Source organism: Drosophila hydei, unplaced genomic scaffold (assembly GCF_003285905.1).
Source record: "Drosophila hydei strain 15085-1641.00,03,60 unplaced genomic scaffold, DhydRS2 tig00000237-arrow-arrow-pilon, whole genome shotgun sequence".
Lineage (NCBI taxonomy): Eukaryota > Metazoa > Arthropoda > Insecta > Diptera > Drosophilidae > Drosophila > Drosophila hydei.
The window spans coordinates 1,992,961-2,009,053 of record NW_022045691.1 but is presented as its reverse complement, the minus strand read 5'-3'; the positions used below and the strand labels follow the sequence as shown (position 1 = coordinate 2,009,053).

The window sequence follows — 16,093 nt, the reverse complement described above, 5'->3', positions numbered from 1 at the left end:
ATTGTCATTGTCATTGTCATTGTCATTGTCATTGTCATTGTCATTGTCATTGTCATTGTCATTGTCATTGTCATTGTCATTGTCATTGTCATTGTCATTGTCATTGTCATTGTCATTGTCATTGTCATTGTCATTGTCATTGTCATTGTCATTGTCATTGTCATTGTCATTGTCATTGTCATTGTCATTGTCATTGTCATTGTCATTGTCATTGTCATTGTCATTGTCATTGTCATTGTCATTGTCATTGTCATTGTCATTGTCATTGTCATTGTCATTGTCATTGTCATTGTCATTGTCATTGTCATTGTCATTGTCATTGTCATTGTCATTGTCATTGTCATTGTCATTGTCATTGTCATTGTCATTGTCATTGTCATTGTCATTGTCATTGTCATTGTCATTGTCATTGTCATTGTCATTGTCATTGTCATTGTCATTGTCATTGTCATTGTCATTGTCATTGTCATTGTCATTGTCATTGTCATTGTCATTGTCATTGTCATTGTCATTGTCATTGTCATTGTCATTGTCATTGTCATTGTCATTGTCATTGTCATTGTCATTGTCATTAGCAGTATCATAAGCATTATCATAAGCATCCTCATTATCATTACCATTATCATTATCATTATCATTATCATTCTCATTATCATTTTTATATCTTTTCAAATTTCCCTTTCATTAGCATTACTATTGCCATAGCTAGTATTGCCTTGGTAAATATATTAATTGTGTTATGCTGTTTTTTCTTTTATTGCCTTAACTAAATTTTAGTTTCAGTCTGTTTCGCTGCTTTAATTGAGCTCTCCATCCGTCCGTCCGTCCGTCCGTCTGTCTGTCCGTTCATCCATCTGCTGTTTTATGATAGTTTTTATTTTTAATGAGGTGTCACCTTTTCCCTTTGAAGTGCAGCTGCCCGACGGCCAAGCAGTTGTCGCAACTAGCAAACTGCACGTTTACCAACCAAATACCTACACATATATACATACATATGTATACGTATATATATATATAGACATATGTGTAACATCGAGTCGAGCTGCGCTAAGTGTGTGTTTGCCAATGGCCAAGTGTTCATAAGAAAACATATAAAATACAAAAAAAGAAGTCAAATCGTTGCGCAGACGCTTTAAGTCAGTTGATAGTTGGACCTGGTCGAGCTCGGACCGTACGCAAAAGCAGCTCCGCCTACTGCGCCTACGCCGCCCACTCCGCCCTCGCCTGCAATTCCGGATTTCATTTTCGCGCTTTTACTTTCGTTTCGTAAGCGCGGCGTTTCGCAATCTCTCACGCAATGCTCAAGTTTTCGCTGCTGTTGTTGCTGGTGGTGCAGCTGGCGCTGGGCCTGCCCCTGGCGCCCACCACCTCGGACGGTGCCACGCCCATTGATGCACAAGTATCGGCCGCCGATTTTGGTGCACTCGACGCGTTTGCAGAAGATGTGGCTGACAGTTCAGAGAGATCGGCAGCCAGCGAGGCGGGCTTTAAGGTGCGTATCAAAATGGTGCAGGGTACAGAGTACAGTGAGCATACGCTAAGTGTGAACGACATCAACAGATCTCGCTGCTGCCCGCACCCCCCAAAACAGCAGAGTCTGTAAATCTGGAGCACGAGGCGTTGCCCTCAAAGGTGCTCAGTGCCTACGACAAGACACAACAGAAGCTGACCGATCTAACGCATGTAAGTGACTGATCACTGATCACTCTCGATCACTCGCGATCACTTTTGTTCATTGCAGCCTGTGCCCATTGTGGACAGCATCAGCGAGCATGAGAAATATGGCAACAACGGCGACAAGTTCGAGAATATATCGCGCTCAATTGTCAATGGGTATGAGGCCTTCTCCAATCTTCTCAACAGCTTCATACAGGTAAGTTGGCCCACCTGTCTCTCTGCCTCCCTCTCTCTCCATCTCTGTCGCTTTTCGTGTGTGAATTGTCTGCGCTTGCGTTACTTGATTCACACGTTGCATTGCACAAGCGCTGCCTCGCCCCAGTCCCTCGCATGCCTCTCCATGCTACCTTCCGGTTTTGCTTAAGGTTCCGCCCGAAGGCCGTAGCCAAAGCCATAAACTATTTAATTGCTTTATCAAATAGCCCAACATATTTATGGATTGTCATATATCTATCATATATGCAAATCTTTTCGTACATATTTCGAGACTCTGCTCCAACTCGGCATGAATCGGCTTTATAATGGCATCTTCAATGTAAGCGCCGAATCAACTCTTTTGAGTGCAACTTGTAACCCTCTTAACTATTCCTTAAGTTAAGAGAATGAATAATAGTTATAGGAAATTGTATTACGCTTACGTAGTCGAAGTATTCCCTTTTCGTATCAAAACATTGAACGGACTTTCTCAATCAAAGTAGGCCTTCAAGTGGCCCTAGCTCGATATGAGCCCCAGCATCGGGGCACAGCATCACAGTCATATTTTTCTCTCACAGTCAACACAACAAACAAAATTTTTTTTCCGAAAAAAAAATAGTTTAGCAAATAGATCATTACCGAATGTATTCTGAAGATATTGAAAGCTATGCGCAGAGTGAGGAGGGAGATATGCGCTTGGATTCGAGTAATCCATATTTGAAATGGAACCGTCAAATTGGCAAAAATGGGCAGACAGCAGAGATGGCCAAGGATAAAGTCGAATATCATGTGCTGGGCACGGCTAGGCACTACAAGGTGTTGGAGACGCTGAGCAAGTCACAAAGATTCATCACCAAGCTGCCGGATGACACTGTAAAGACCGCCCAAGTTAGAAAGGCGAAGGTGAGCGAATGTGTACAGTGGGTATGCCCGTTCGCCAGCTGAAAAAAGGGCATATATTGCCTTGTCCGTCCGAACTAGTTGTCTGTCCATCCGTCCAGAATACTTAGACTGCATCTTGCTTCATTGGTCCATTGGTCCATAGGTCCATTGATCTATTGGTCCACAGATTGGTCCATTGACCTATAGGTACATAGGTCCATTGGTCCATAGTTTGGTCAATAGATAGATTGGTCAATAGATAGATTGGTCAATAGATAGATTGGTCAATAGATAGATTGGTCAATAGATAGATTTGTCAATAGATAGATTGGTCAATAGATAGATTGGTCAATAGATACATTGGTCCATAGATCCATTAGTTCAGAGGTCCATTAGTTCAGAGGTCCATTGGTCCAGAGGTTCATAAATCCATTGGTCCATAGATTGGTCCATAGGTCCATTGGTCCACAGGTCCATTGATCGATTGGTCCATAGATCTATTGGATCCATAGATCTATTGGATCCATAGATCTATTGGATCCATAGATCTATTGGATCCATAGATCCATTGGTTCAGAGGTCCATGGACCCGCTGGTCCATAGATTGACCAATGGTCCATAGATACATTAGTCCATAGATACATTGGTTCATAGATACATTGGTCCATAGATACATTGGTCCATAGATACATTGGTCCATAGATACATTGGTCCATAGATACATTGGTCCATAGATTGATCCACTGGTCCATAGATTGGTCCATAGATCCATAGATTGATCCATTGGTCCATACATTGGTCCATAGATTGGTCCATAGGTCCATAGATCCATAGATTGATCCATTGGTCCATACATTGGTCCATAGATTGGTCCATAGGTCCATAGATCCATAGATCCATAGATTAGTCCATAGGTCCATTGGTCCATAGATTGATCCATTGGTCCATGGGTTGGTCCATTGGTTCATTGGTTCATAGTTCCATAGGTTCCCAGCTAAAGGGAGTCAATAAGATTTAACGCAAATTGCTTAGATCCACTAGGATCTGCCCAATTTGCAGCGTGAACGAGTATAGCATAGTCGGCTACACCCGGCTGCCTCGAGGCGTAACGAAACTAATTCCTCGATTTGCGCAGTCCGTGGAACAGATGAATGTGAAGCCTGTGGTCAGTGCACACAAAGTAATGCCCAGGGTGAGGCTGCCAACCCAAAACGATGTTTGTCGAAATGGATCGATTACCACTCGCCAAATTGCCCGGAACATGGTGGAGAGTCAGATGAAGCGCATCAATGAGCTGGCCAAGGCCAAGAAGAAGCGCCGCAAGCAATGCAAATGCAATAAGCGTTTTGGAAAATTGACTCGTCTCCTGACAAGCGCACACGTGCCCATCTCCCTAGCGACTTCCTCGCCAATTTTGCAATACATAAGCGAGTTCATGTGCGAGCTGATGTCCATACTCTGCTTGCTCTTTGTGATGGGACTGCTGATTATGTGCTATTTGTACTCTAGGCCTCGTAAACTAACGTTCATGCAGCGTCTGTTCTGCTTCATTTTTTCGTATTTTTTTAGCGATTCCTGTTACGATTCTGATTTATTTTAGGAATGAAATCCTAATTAAATGTTACAAATATTAACAATGCATAGTCTGTAGAGTATTTTGGTTCCGAATGTGCGTGCTACATTCAGCGGATCGCGTCTCGGAATGCTACCTGCCCTTGTTGCTACATATTCCCTTCCACTGGTTCTCTCTGACTATAGCTTTGACTTCCTATCGTGTTTCCTTTACTCATCTTTAATTCTCTTACTCCTTTAGCTATGCCGATCCTCTTTCTCCTTCTACTCGGACTGCTCTTTTTCCAATGCTTATCTTTACTTCTAAGCATCAAGCACCTTTTCCTTTCTCGTTTATCCTTTGCTCTTTCTTTCCTCTGCCTTTTATTTCTCCTTCCCTTTTCTCTTCCTATTCCTTCGCGATTTCCTATTCCCTCTTAGCTTCCTCTTCCGCCTCCTCCGCGTACTCCCATTTCTTCTCCACTTCCCTTTTCTTTTACTTCCTCATCTTTCTATTCTCCCATATCTATTTCTCATTCCAAACTATCCCCTTCCATTCCTATACCTAGTCCAAGCCGTCTTCCTCATTTTCTCCCTCATAATGCTTTCCTTTCACCATCTCCTGCTGAAGCTCTTAAGTTTTCTCATTTAGCTTCTCCACGCTTAGCCTTGGCTCAACTTTCTTTTCGTCCCTTTTTGTCCCAGGCCCACTTCGGCCACATCGATTCTTCCTTCCATTCAGCTTCAAGCCAGAGCTCGCACCTCTTCGACGGTTTAGATCCTTCTCTCGCAGCTTCCCACTTAAGCTTCAATCCACCTATGAACATATCAATATCATGGAATGATCGATGTGAATATATAGACGTGTTATATGCATATAGCAAGGAACATCTTATGAAACACTTCGCTTTCTCTTACAGAAACCCAAGGAGCTGGCGCGTAGCGTTTCAAAGGGAATTACCGCCCAACTGGATATCATTGGAGGCAAGCTAGTGGGTCTCTAAAGAAGCATCCAGAGTTGCAGCAACGGACACGAATACATATTTTTTTTATATAATATATTTTATATATTTTTTAAATTTTATTTTAATATTTTTTTTATAACTTTTATTTAAATAAATAGTTTAATTTATTTTATAGCTTAAAGAGAATTTGTTGTAATTGATTTTGTTTAGGAATGTGCTTGATATATACGCATACGATAAGTATATATATTTAAATTCCATATATAAAGCTGTGGGCAGTTGTTGTTCCAATAGATCTATATATATAAGGGGTGGTGCTATATAAACTAGATGAGCACGATCACAATATGGATGTGCCGAAGGGCTAGTCGCATATAGTTCATAGAGCTGAGCTGCAGTTGGTCGCTTACAGTGAATACTGGATAGGGGAGAAATACTAATTCGACGAGCTGCGAGCTCAGCTGGGGTGTCGGATGATGCATCACTAATAATTATAATAATTAGGCATACGGAAACTAATATTTAAATTAATTTTTGGCACATTTCGCAAAAGAAGTTGTTGAAGAAGGCGCAGGAAGTATATAGCTTCTATGTGTGTATAGAAATAATCATTGTGCAAATATGGCCTGTGTCGAGGCTTCGCTTTAGAAATTCTCGCCGCTAGCTAGAGTCGAGTTCAATCCTCCCAGCTGCTGGTGCGCGTTTGCGGATCGATTGACGGGGAGTAGGACTTGTACGTGTCGGATGCCCGCTTGTGCTTCACTGTGCAGAACAGCAGCATCGACGTGATCAGCCCGAACAGCTGCACGAAGGCAATGCCCAGCCCGATGGCGCCCACCACGTTCAGCTGCCCGTTGAACCAGTTTTGCAGCGAGTGGGCGCAGCCCTTGTCCCACCAGAGCGACGGATTCTCCGAGCGTCCGCAGTCCAAGCGCATCGCGCCCAGTCCATCGCCGGAGCCCTCCGTTAGCAGTTGGCGCTGATCGTACAGCTGGCGGCAGCAGGAGTCGGGCACCCAGCGCTTGCCGCTCCACGACTGAATGTCGTACCAATCCTCATAAGACGAGACGCCGCAGCACTCAAACTGAGAGAGAGAGAGGGAGAAATAGAGAGAGAGAGAGAGAGACAGAATTCATTATTAAGAGGATGCCACTTCGTTCAAGCTAGAAACCTTTGTGCCTCTAAAACTGTGCGCCACTTATGACTTTCAAACTGCGCTCAGCATGCATAGCTACAACTTAAATTGGTTCGTTAAGAACTCTTCAATTTCGTTACTATTGATTTCCACTTGCTGTCAAACTGTAACGCTTAAGACTACGCCCTTCAGTGACTTTAAAACTGTAAGTCGTATTAGCTTTATTTCTTGTCTTCACCAAGCACTCGCTTCGATTTTGCGACTCTAAAACTGTTCAGTGTCCTTAAAATTGTATATAACATTCACAACTTTTCCGTTAAGATTAGCCTTAGCTAAACCTCTCTCACTATCTCCTAATTCTAAGACTTTCTAGCTGTGACCCTCAAACTGTCGTCTTTTAATAGCTGTCAAACTGTAAATAGCAGCAAATTGAGGTCTTGGTTTCTTTGAGACTCTAAAACTGTGTCGCTCAGAGTGACTTCAAAGTGTCGTGCCGCTCAAACTGTAGCAACCAAATGACTTTCAAACTGTGACTAGACTCAAATTTGGTCTGCGTCTGAGTCAATTTTAAGCCATTTTAAACTTTGCTTTGTGTTTCTTAAACTGTAGTAGCTCTCAAACTGTGCCCAGATCCCTGCAGCTGATTGGATATACTCACCGACTGCTGCACACTGTCCCAAATGGCGGCCACAGATGGCGCCACCAGCGAGCCCCGATCGCTGGCATTATAATGACGCTCGATGCCGAAGCGCAGCTCGTTGGCCAAGGTGCGTCCGAGGCCGCCGCGAAAGAGGAACGCAATGGAGCCGACGAGGAACTCGCTCATGAACAGCATCACAATCAGCATGAAATACTGCAGTTGAGATCCGATTAGGCCAAAGCTAATTCGTTGATCTATGCACTCGCTTCACTTACCAGCACGAGCAGGCAGCGCGACTGCACCCAGGCGCCGCAGCAGCCAAAGAAGCTGACCACAAAGCCAATGCCACCGATGCACATGAAGATCGTGTCCGCACTGAGGCCCGCATGCTGTGGCAGCAGCGTGGCGTAGCCCTCGTAGCTCAGGCGCAGCCACAGTCCAGCTCCGAGAAAGGCGCAGCTGCAAAGCTGCAAGGAAAACGAATCAAGCACAATTGATCGATAACAATCGATAGTCAGTGAGTGGGTGTAAGAGGGACAAACGGCGAAGAACAGGTGCATATTGAGAGAGAGCGAAGTAGAGAGAGGAGCAAAAGAGATAGCAAGAGAGGCAGAGATGGTAAGAGAGAGAGAGAGAGAAATGGATATAGATAGAGAAAAGGGGAGAGAGAAACTGACAGGCAAAGAGAGAATGAGAAAAAGAGAGAGATTATATATATATATATATATTTATATATATAGAGAAAAAGAGAGAGAGAGAGAGAGAGAGACCAAAGACGATAACTGAGAGCAAAATAGATTTATCGATAACAATAATTTGGGCAAATGATGCGATGTTAGACAGGTGGAGAGAGAGAGAGAGATCAGACAAAAGCTGCTAGTGCTGGTAAACACAAGATTTATCACTCACACTTGACTGCAATTTGTGTAACTTATCGATAGCAATGCAATCAGTTTTAATCGCTTGACTCAAGACTTAGAGCCATCATTAAATATACCAATCGAAACTGGCAAAGCGCAATTTATGAACATTTGCCATATTATGTCATACGTCCAGTGAGGTAAGTGCAAAGCCAAGCACTCAGGCTGCCGAACTAATAGTTGATAATAACCGACATTGCTCGACTTCGTCGGCTATTCTACAAATTGAGTTCAATTTGCATTTGGGTGAATCGAACTTTTGATTGAGATTTATGAAATCTGTCTTTCATAATACGCCACGCCGATCTTGCAATCGGTTTTGCAGTCGAAAGAGTTAACGAGCCCGAAAAATGTAATTAAAAACAGTTTACTTCATTAGAAAGTACGCTGTTCCATTCCAATCCGTTCCGTTGATTGATTTTGGCAATTATCAAAGCAGCATATCCATAGAGTTGCTGAACAAGTTTAAACTGTTGTGTTCCATTCCAATCTGTTCCATTACAAATGTACGAAATATCTTCTAATTGGCAACTTTGTAAATTTGATAACAATTATCTATAATAATTTCTTAATGGATTTTTTAGTAGCTGTTATGTTCCATTCCAATATGTTTCAAGCCACATATACTCCACAATTTCAGTAAATGGGTTATCGCAAAATCAAGTGAATGTGAATGTGAAATAATTAACAGCACTACAGTACGTTGTTCCTTTCCCACTTGTTTCGCTGATTTTTTTATTGAACAATTAACTAAATCCGCTTGATCTAAGTTGATACTGACTTGCATTGAACTTTGAGTCAAAGCATTTGACTGACTTTGAACTTTTGTGTTCCATTCCAATATGTTCCAAGCACAAATAACCAACATATTCGACAAATGCTCATATAGTCATAGCTAATGCTTAGCTCGACTCAAATTGTGCTGTTCCATTCCATTTATTCCACTACGTAAACAGAACAGCTTATAGAAAAGTCATAGCTATTATCGATAAACGATTGCAACTGATGGCTACAGCTGCAGCAGCTGCCTGTTGCCTAACAAAAGACCGCTGCTCAGCGAGAGCGACGGGGAGAGAGAGAGTGGGGGGAGGCAGAGACATAGAGAGGTTGAGAGACAATGGAATAACTTTGACGTTTCCGCTGCAGACGAGGCTGAGAACTTTTAGCCGGCGTCACATCGATTTGATGTTTGTTGCTCATTGTTGCTTATGTTGCTGCTGTTGTTGTAGATGTTGCTGCTGTAGCAGCAGCATATCCGGCCCTGGCCGCGTTGTCAGCTGGTTACAAAAAAAAAACCAAATAAAACTCACCCACAAAATGATGTTGAGCCAGCAAAAGGTGCGACGGATGCATGTGTAGCCGGCGTTGCCCATCTTCCAGCGAGCAGCTAACGAGAGAGAGAGAGCGGAAGAGAGTGAGAGTGAGTGGGTAAGAGAGAGAGAGGAAGAGGGAAGAGGCAAAGAGTGCATGCATAAATCATACGCAAAGACTTGAGCGCGCGTTGCGCTGCATTCATTAGATACATTTGTATCTATTAAATGCGCGCTTTTTCGGATAACATAGGGACGTGTGTATGGTGTGTGTATGTGTGTGTGTATGTGTGTGTGTATGCTGCTGTATAAATAAATTCTAATTTATAAATTTCAACAAATTATTTTTGTACTTTTTTTCGTCTCATTTTTCCATTGTATTTCCTTTGCAATGTAACTGAATAAATGCCAGCGGGAGCTAAATGAATATGTATATTATATAAATATATATATATATATATATATATATGTATATATATGTATATATGTATATATATTTGTATATATTAAGCAATTCGCTAGCCGCAAAAAAACAAAAATTGCAGCTGTGGCACACACACACACACACAGAGACAGGCAGATATATATAGCTTAATAAATTGTCAACAACAACAAATGCGATTATTATGAAATTCTACAGCTCAAATTACAGCAACCAACGGCGACGACTGTAAGCGGGGGGCCTTACTTGGATCAGCAGCAAAAGCCCCATTGGCTTTGCCCGTTTTCTCCAGCTGCGTCTAGTTTCTAGCCTTAAATGTAAGCGTAGGTCAGTCGAATCACAGTTGACCCCAAAATACAATTGAATTGCTTAGCTTACACTAGATTTACAGTGGAGCAAGAGAGACAGAGACAGAGAGAGAGAGAGAGAGAGAGAGAGAGGGAGGGGCAGACTGACTATGACTGAAGCTAGACTAGAAGACTTGCAACTAATTAAAGCTAGAAAACTGAGTGTGTTTAACTAGGCAGTCAAAAGTCGAGAGCTAAACGACTCTGAGATAAGTTGGACTTAATAGCTGGAAAATTTCCTCTGCTCAAGCGACAGTTTCCTATGAAAATCTTGTCTAGACCAAAATATTGTCAAATCTGAAGAGCAAGAGAGAGAGAGAGAGAGAGAGAGAGAGAGAGAGAGAGAGAAGCATACTTGAAAGTAGTAGAGCAGTAGAGAGTTATAGAGAAAACTTGTAGAGAGTAGATTCAGATCGAACTCGATCTACAGAAGAAATTCGAGTATATGAGAGTGAAAGAGACAAGTATAGATATACGTAGAGAAATAACTAGAAACCCCATGGAAGTACAGCTAGAACGTGTCTATTAGGAGCAGGAGAACGAGAAGGAAGTGTGTAGATGATATAATGATGATGATGATGATGATGATGATGATAGAAATTCAGCTCGAACTGGAGGTACTACAAAAAAGATGTAAAGAAATCAATTGGAATATGTTTAGGAGCAGTTAGAGGAGGTATAGGAGGATACATAGTTGAGGTAGAGACTGAATCGCGAACTTGAGCTGAGCAAATATAGGACGAGATTTGGGTATGGACGAGCTTGAGGTGCGTAGAAGATCTATATATAAGATATATATAGAATGGAATGAGCCTAGGCAGAGGTATACAGATTGTGATATAGAAAGAGACAAGAAGAAGATAGAAGAGAGTTATATAGAAACCCTTTAGAGGTATAAGTAGAAGTATCTAGAGGCTGAATAGAGGAGGAAGTGGAGGAGGAGGAGGAAGTGGAGCAGGAAGTGGAGGAGGAAGTGGAGGAGGAAGTGGAGGAGGAAATGGAGGAGGAAGTGGAGGAGGAAGTGGAGGAGGAAGTGGAGGAGGAGGAGGAAGTGGAGCAGGAAGTGGAGGAGGCAGTGGAAGAAGAAGTGGAGGAGGAGGAAATGGAGAAGGAAGTGGAGGAGGAAATGGAGGAGGAAGTGGAGGAGGAAATGGAGGAGGAAATGGAGGAGGAAATGGAGGAGGAAGTGGAGGAAGAAGTGGAGGAGGAAGTGGAGGAGGAGGAGGATTAAAAAGAAGAAGGAAGAGGAAGAGCAGGAGTAGAAAGAGGAGACGTCGCTAGACGACGAGGTTGAAAATATTTGCATATGCCGAGGTATATGACAGAGTATCTTCCTCTAAGAGATAGGAGATATAAGAGGCAAAGCTATAAGAGGTAGAGCTATAAGAGTCAAAGGTATAGAAAGAGCTAAAAATAGGTTTAAATAGTAGAGCATAGAAGTCTTACTCCATATACAACTGCCTTAGATACAGATATAGTTATAGAACTGGGAGCAACTGCTGCAGATAGAGCTGCAAAGATCTTAGCACAATCCAAGGCAGCATTTCTAACTAGATCAACTTTTGGGTATGCCTGAGGATGGGACAGCTAGCTATAAGTTGAAGCTGAAGCTGAAGCTGAAGCTGAGGCTCTTGCTCTTCCCATGATTCCTTGGGATCTGATTGGGGCACGAGATCTCTGCCGCTGCCTAAGGCTAATTGAGTTAGAGGCAGAGGCAGCATACATCATGGAGGCGGACAGGCAAGGGCATGGCTGCAATCAGTTTTCATTAGAGCAAACAATGTGCTGATGGAGGGTCGAGGGTGAGGGCGAGTCGTGCGCACGCGCCAAGGAAGCAGCAGCAACAAGTGTTGAGCAAAAGTGTTGCATGCAACTAGAGCAGCAGCGGCAGGGCCTAGCCCTGATGTGGTTTATACTAATGATGACAATAATGATAATGATGATGTGGATGTGGATGATGATGATGATCATAATAATGTTGCCTCAATGAAATAGTTGCAAATAATGCGCAACATGCCTGGGGGCCATAGTTGAGCTGTGCGACAAGTGCGAACAATTGCTGTCCGCAACAGCAACAGCAGCAGCAGCAGCAACTGTAACTGTCGCTCGCTTATTTTTCAATTTAACTCAATAACGCGACGGACTTAATGCCATTTGGCGCTGGAAATTTGCGATTTACTTGTGCGCTCTGCCACGCCCACACCCGCTGCCCACTTCAACTAGCCACCATCCAGCCATGTGTGTGTGCGGATGTGCGAGAGTGATTTATGTGCACACATCAGAAATTGCCCAGTTGCCCAAATGCCCACAGTTCATAGGTCTAGAAGTTGTCAAAGCTGTCAAAGGGTTAGCCTAGGGAGGGGCAGAAAGCAGAAGCTGCATGAAAGAGTAGCTGTAGTTGCTCGTGTTGCTCGTGTTGCTCGAGTTGCTGCTGGCGTATCCTGCATTGCTGTGGGCAAGAGTGGCTGTAGAGCGGGAGAAAGGGAGGGAGCTGCGGGCAAGGAGTCTGAGTAGAAGGAGAGTCAGCGTAGGGCAACTGCTGCTGCTGTTACTGTTGCTGTTATGCCAAATATTGCTGCTGCTGTTGGGTCAAGATAAAGGCAGAGCAGAGTGACAGTTAGACATAGCAGTAGATGCTGCTGCTGTCAATGATGTTGCTGTCATTTGTATTCCTGTTGTCAGGCAGCATGATTGAGCTGAAGGACAATACGTTAAGGCAAGTCCAGCTGCTGCTGTTGTAGTAACTGCCAACTGTTGCTGCTGTGCTGGGCTGTAGCTAAACGAATAATAGATGGCACAGGAAGCTGGGCGTTAATGCATTAAGGAACGAGCAATGTTTGTGCTGCTGCTGTCAGGCTAGAGCCACAGCAGGCTATTGATTCTCTAGCAACTGTTGCTGTTGCTGTTTCTGTTGCTTCTCTCAGTCTCCATTTGGAAAGTGTCAGAAGCGCTTGTTGTTGGCAGCGCAAAAAGTCAAGCTAGAGTTGCTGCTGCTCAGCATGTTGCTGCTATTGACAAATAGTAAACTGAGTAAGCTAAAAGCAAATGCTGCAAGTGTTGCTGTTGGCATGGCTCTGGCTGTTGCTGCTGCTGCAACTGATGTTGTAGCAAGGCAAAAAATTTCCCTTTGGACAGCGCAACAAATTAGATTCAAGCAATTGCTGCTGCTGCTGTGATTACTAAGGCAGCAGCTGCTGTTGCTGTTGCTGTTGCTGTTGCTGTTGCTAAAACTAAGACAAAATCTATGGCTGCTGCTATTAGAGTTGTTGCTGTTGCTGTTCATTTTCATGGCCAAGAGTTGCCGTTTTGGCTCGCAGACAGCATTTTGCAGACATTTTCACTGACGCTTGACCAGCCGCCAAAGTTGTTGTTGCTGCTGTCAATGTTGCTGCTGCTGCTGCTGCTGTTGCTGTTGTTGTACAAAGTGTCGCGCTTTACAGCAAAAAGTTTTCTCTTTTTGCGCCGTCTCTTGGCTGTGCTTGAATCTATGGCCATCTATCCGGCTCGAGAAGTTGGTTTTATTTTTGAGAGCTTCGCTCTGACAGCATCCCCCCCGACCAGCGAACCCTGCCTCTTGGCTTACCCTAACAACAGCCACCCCCACACGCCCCCCTTTGGTTTTTCTACATTTCTTTTCAGTTGCAAATTACTTCAAGTTGTTTGGAATCTGGTTTTGTGCGGCAGCAACTGTTGCTGCTGCTGCTGTCAATAAACTGTGCAAGCTGCTATTTGTTGTTGTTGTTATTGTTGTTGTTATTGTTGTGCATAATACCCTATGCAACGCCACACGGCGTCTCTAGAGCGCGCATAATAAATAAATATTTACAATAAATAAACTTGAAACGAGGGCGTAACAAGTGAGCTGCTTAAACATCAGCAGCGCATGCTTAACTATATATATATATACACGATTTCTTATATATATATATATATATATATATAGTATATATGTGTATATATAGTCTGTATATTGGCAGCACATACTTTTTGTTTTTACAACGCTTCGATTTTCGTTCGCACTCAAAAATAATCAGAAATGTTCAAAAAAACACTCAAAAAAAATGCACAAAAAATAAAAACACTTTTTTATATATTTTTTAAATATTTTCAAATTTTTTAAAATTTTTTAAAATTTTTTTACTACTTTTTTAGGTGTTTTACAACACTAATTCGCTAGGCAGGCGCAGCAAAAACTTATAAAAAATTTAATTTTTTTTATTTACTTTTTTATTTGTATATAATTTTTTATATTTTTTATACTTTTTTATTTATTTATAATTTAGTTTTTTTATCTCTTGTCTGCCGCCTCGTCGCGTGCTGCTGCTGCTCGTTCTATGCGCTCGCAGCGACTGTTCAAAATCGACTGAAAATTGTAAACTGAAAATTCTGCGCCGTCGACGTTAAAAATAGTCGCAAAATGCCGAGACACAAAGCAACAACAAAGCGGCACGCACGAGAGACAACGAATTTTGTTGCAGCTGCTGCCACAATGGAGCATGTTGCAAGCTCTCCCTCTCTCTCTCTCTCACTCTCTCTGGGTACGCTCGCTGCATACTTATGAATGGGATTTATGCTTAGGTTTTCAGTGTCACGTTTTGATCCACATTTCGAGCAGAGAAACGGCCTATAAAACCCAATTCTACGTTTCGAGTGTAGAAATTGAAAAAGCTACTCGATATATTAAATGCCATAAACCGCCATAAATCGCTATAAAATCGCGCATACGCCGCGTTAGCCGAGCAAATAAATTAGCCTAGAAAACAAATGGAAATGGAAATGGAAATGGAAATGGAAATTGTGAATGGGATGGGAATGCGATGCAGCAGCAGCTAGACAAGTGGCGTAATATAATTTAAGAGATTTGTTTAATAAACAAAACATAGCTGCGTGTTAGCCTGTATGCGACTAGTGGATACCCTGTAAAGCAACACACAACTGACAGCTGCTATGGGAAATGTGTAAACACTTTGACATTTTTTTAATCAACAAAATTATATTGCTTGTCTTGTGTATACGACTAGAAGATACCCTGTAAAACAACAACAAGCTAATAAAGAGCATTATATGTATACTTTGAGATGATGTTTGAAACTGAAACTTGCTTAAACAACTAGCTCTTATACAAGCCTTAAAGGCATACAAGTATACGACCACTAGATACCCTGTAAAAGATCAAACAGCTTTCAGCTGGCATTTGGAATGCGTATGCGCTTGCAAGAATTCTTAAATTCGTTAAACAAAATCATATTGATTGATCTTGCTTATACGACTAAAAGATACCCTGTGAAATAACAACAAACTAATGTAGAGCATAAGTATATGTAAGCTTTGTGTTGTTCTTTTGAATTTTGCTTAAAATCTATATCAAATACAATAATTAAAAGTATACGATCAAAGCATACCCTGTAATTAAATAACAAATGATGGAATTAATATTCTCCATATTTTGATATACCCTTTGCAATGATTTTTTTATTAAAATTTGTGCAATAAACAAGTTTTTATTGATTATTATGAGTGTACGACTTAAAAATACCCTGTAAACACAGCGAATGTAGCTGCTGTTGCTGTGTGCTTACTTCTATGATTATGTTCTTTTCAAAATTACTTTATAATAAAGATGATAATTCATTTAGTATGTATACGACTAGAACATACCCTGTAAATTAACAATTGGTGCAGCTGAAATATGTTATGCTGCTTAATATTGTAATTCTGCTTTTGGAAATATATTTAATATATGATGCCATTTATTTAATATATGATGATTGTAATTTGTATACGACTTTAAGATACCCTGTACAACTACAAGCCGTTCAAGCGAGAAATTGTTGGGAATCTATGCCTACATTGTTAGCATTTCAGCCTCACTAATCGAAATATGTTATTGAGAATATACCCTGTAAGTCAACAGTCAGTACAGTTGGCCGATTCATACACTTTTAATGATGCATATCCTCAAGATCAAAATATTTAGAGTATTGCACTTGCATGTGAATGGTTTCACACTTGTAGATACCCTGTATTTA

The 16,093-nt window shown here is 41.9% G+C and overlaps 2 protein-coding genes across 4 annotated transcripts; one reads left to right on the top strand and one right to left on the bottom strand.

Annotated features, from left to right (window-relative positions):
- Positions 1-1,058: 1,058 nt before the first annotated feature.
- On the top strand, positions 1,059-5,336 carry LOC111596476. 3 transcript variants are annotated; one of them, XM_023310730.2, is made up of 4 exons: positions 1,059-1,492; positions 1,561-1,683; positions 1,742-1,873; positions 5,226-5,336. In XM_023310730.2, the coding sequence occupies exons 1-4, from the start codon at positions 1,298-1,300 to the stop codon at positions 5,307-5,309; spliced, it is 534 nt and encodes a 177-aa protein (XP_023166498.2). In that variant the 5' UTR covers positions 1,059-1,297; the 3' UTR covers positions 5,310-5,336. The 3 variants fall into 3 exon arrangements, with proteins under 3 accessions (XP_023166498.2, XP_023166500.1, XP_023166497.1); XM_023310732.2 differs by lacking the exons at positions 1,059-1,492; positions 1,561-1,683; positions 1,742-1,873 and adding an exon at positions 2,409-2,796; XM_023310729.1 differs by lacking the exons at positions 1,059-1,492; positions 1,561-1,683; positions 1,742-1,873; positions 5,226-5,336 and adding exons at positions 2,410-2,775; positions 3,890-4,389.
- A 129-nt stretch (positions 5,337-5,465) lies between these two features.
- Positions 5,466-14,127, bottom strand: LOC111596475 (tetraspanin-9). Its single transcript, XM_023310728.2, has 5 exons — positions 14,049-14,127; positions 9,276-9,352; positions 7,321-7,512; positions 7,064-7,258; positions 5,466-6,354 (listed from the first exon to the last, which is right to left on the bottom strand). The coding sequence occupies exons 2-5, from the start codon at positions 9,336-9,338 to the stop codon at positions 5,947-5,949; spliced, it is 858 nt and encodes a 285-aa protein (XP_023166496.2). The 5' UTR covers positions 9,339-9,352; positions 14,049-14,127; the 3' UTR covers positions 5,466-5,946.
- Between the last annotated feature and the right edge of the window lie 1,966 nt (positions 14,128-16,093).

What these genes read in the sequence shown, in the direction of transcription:
- LOC111596476 (XM_023310729.1), top strand. Translation starts at nt 2,515, where the DNA reads ATGTATTCTGAAGATATTGAAAGCTATGCGCAGAGTGAGGAGGGAGAT. An exon ending in CCCAAGTTAGAAAGGCGAAG is followed by an intron (nt 2,776 to 3,889) that starts GTGAGCGAATGT and finishes CGATTTGCGCAG; the next exon opens with TCCGTGGAACAGATGAATGT.
- LOC111596475 (XM_023310728.2), bottom strand. Translation starts at nt 9,338, where the DNA reads ATGGGCAACGCCGGCTACACATGCATCCGTCGCACCTTTTGCTGGCTC. An exon ending in GGCTCAACATCATTTTGTGG is followed by an intron (nt 7,513 to 9,275) that starts GTGAGTTTTATT and finishes TTTTCCTTGCAG; the next exon opens with CTTTGCAGCTGCGCCTTTCT. An exon ending in GGGACAGTGTGCAGCAGTCG is followed by an intron (nt 6,355 to 7,063) that starts GTGAGTATATCC and finishes TCTCTCTCTCAG; the next exon opens with TTTGAGTGCTGCGGCGTCTC.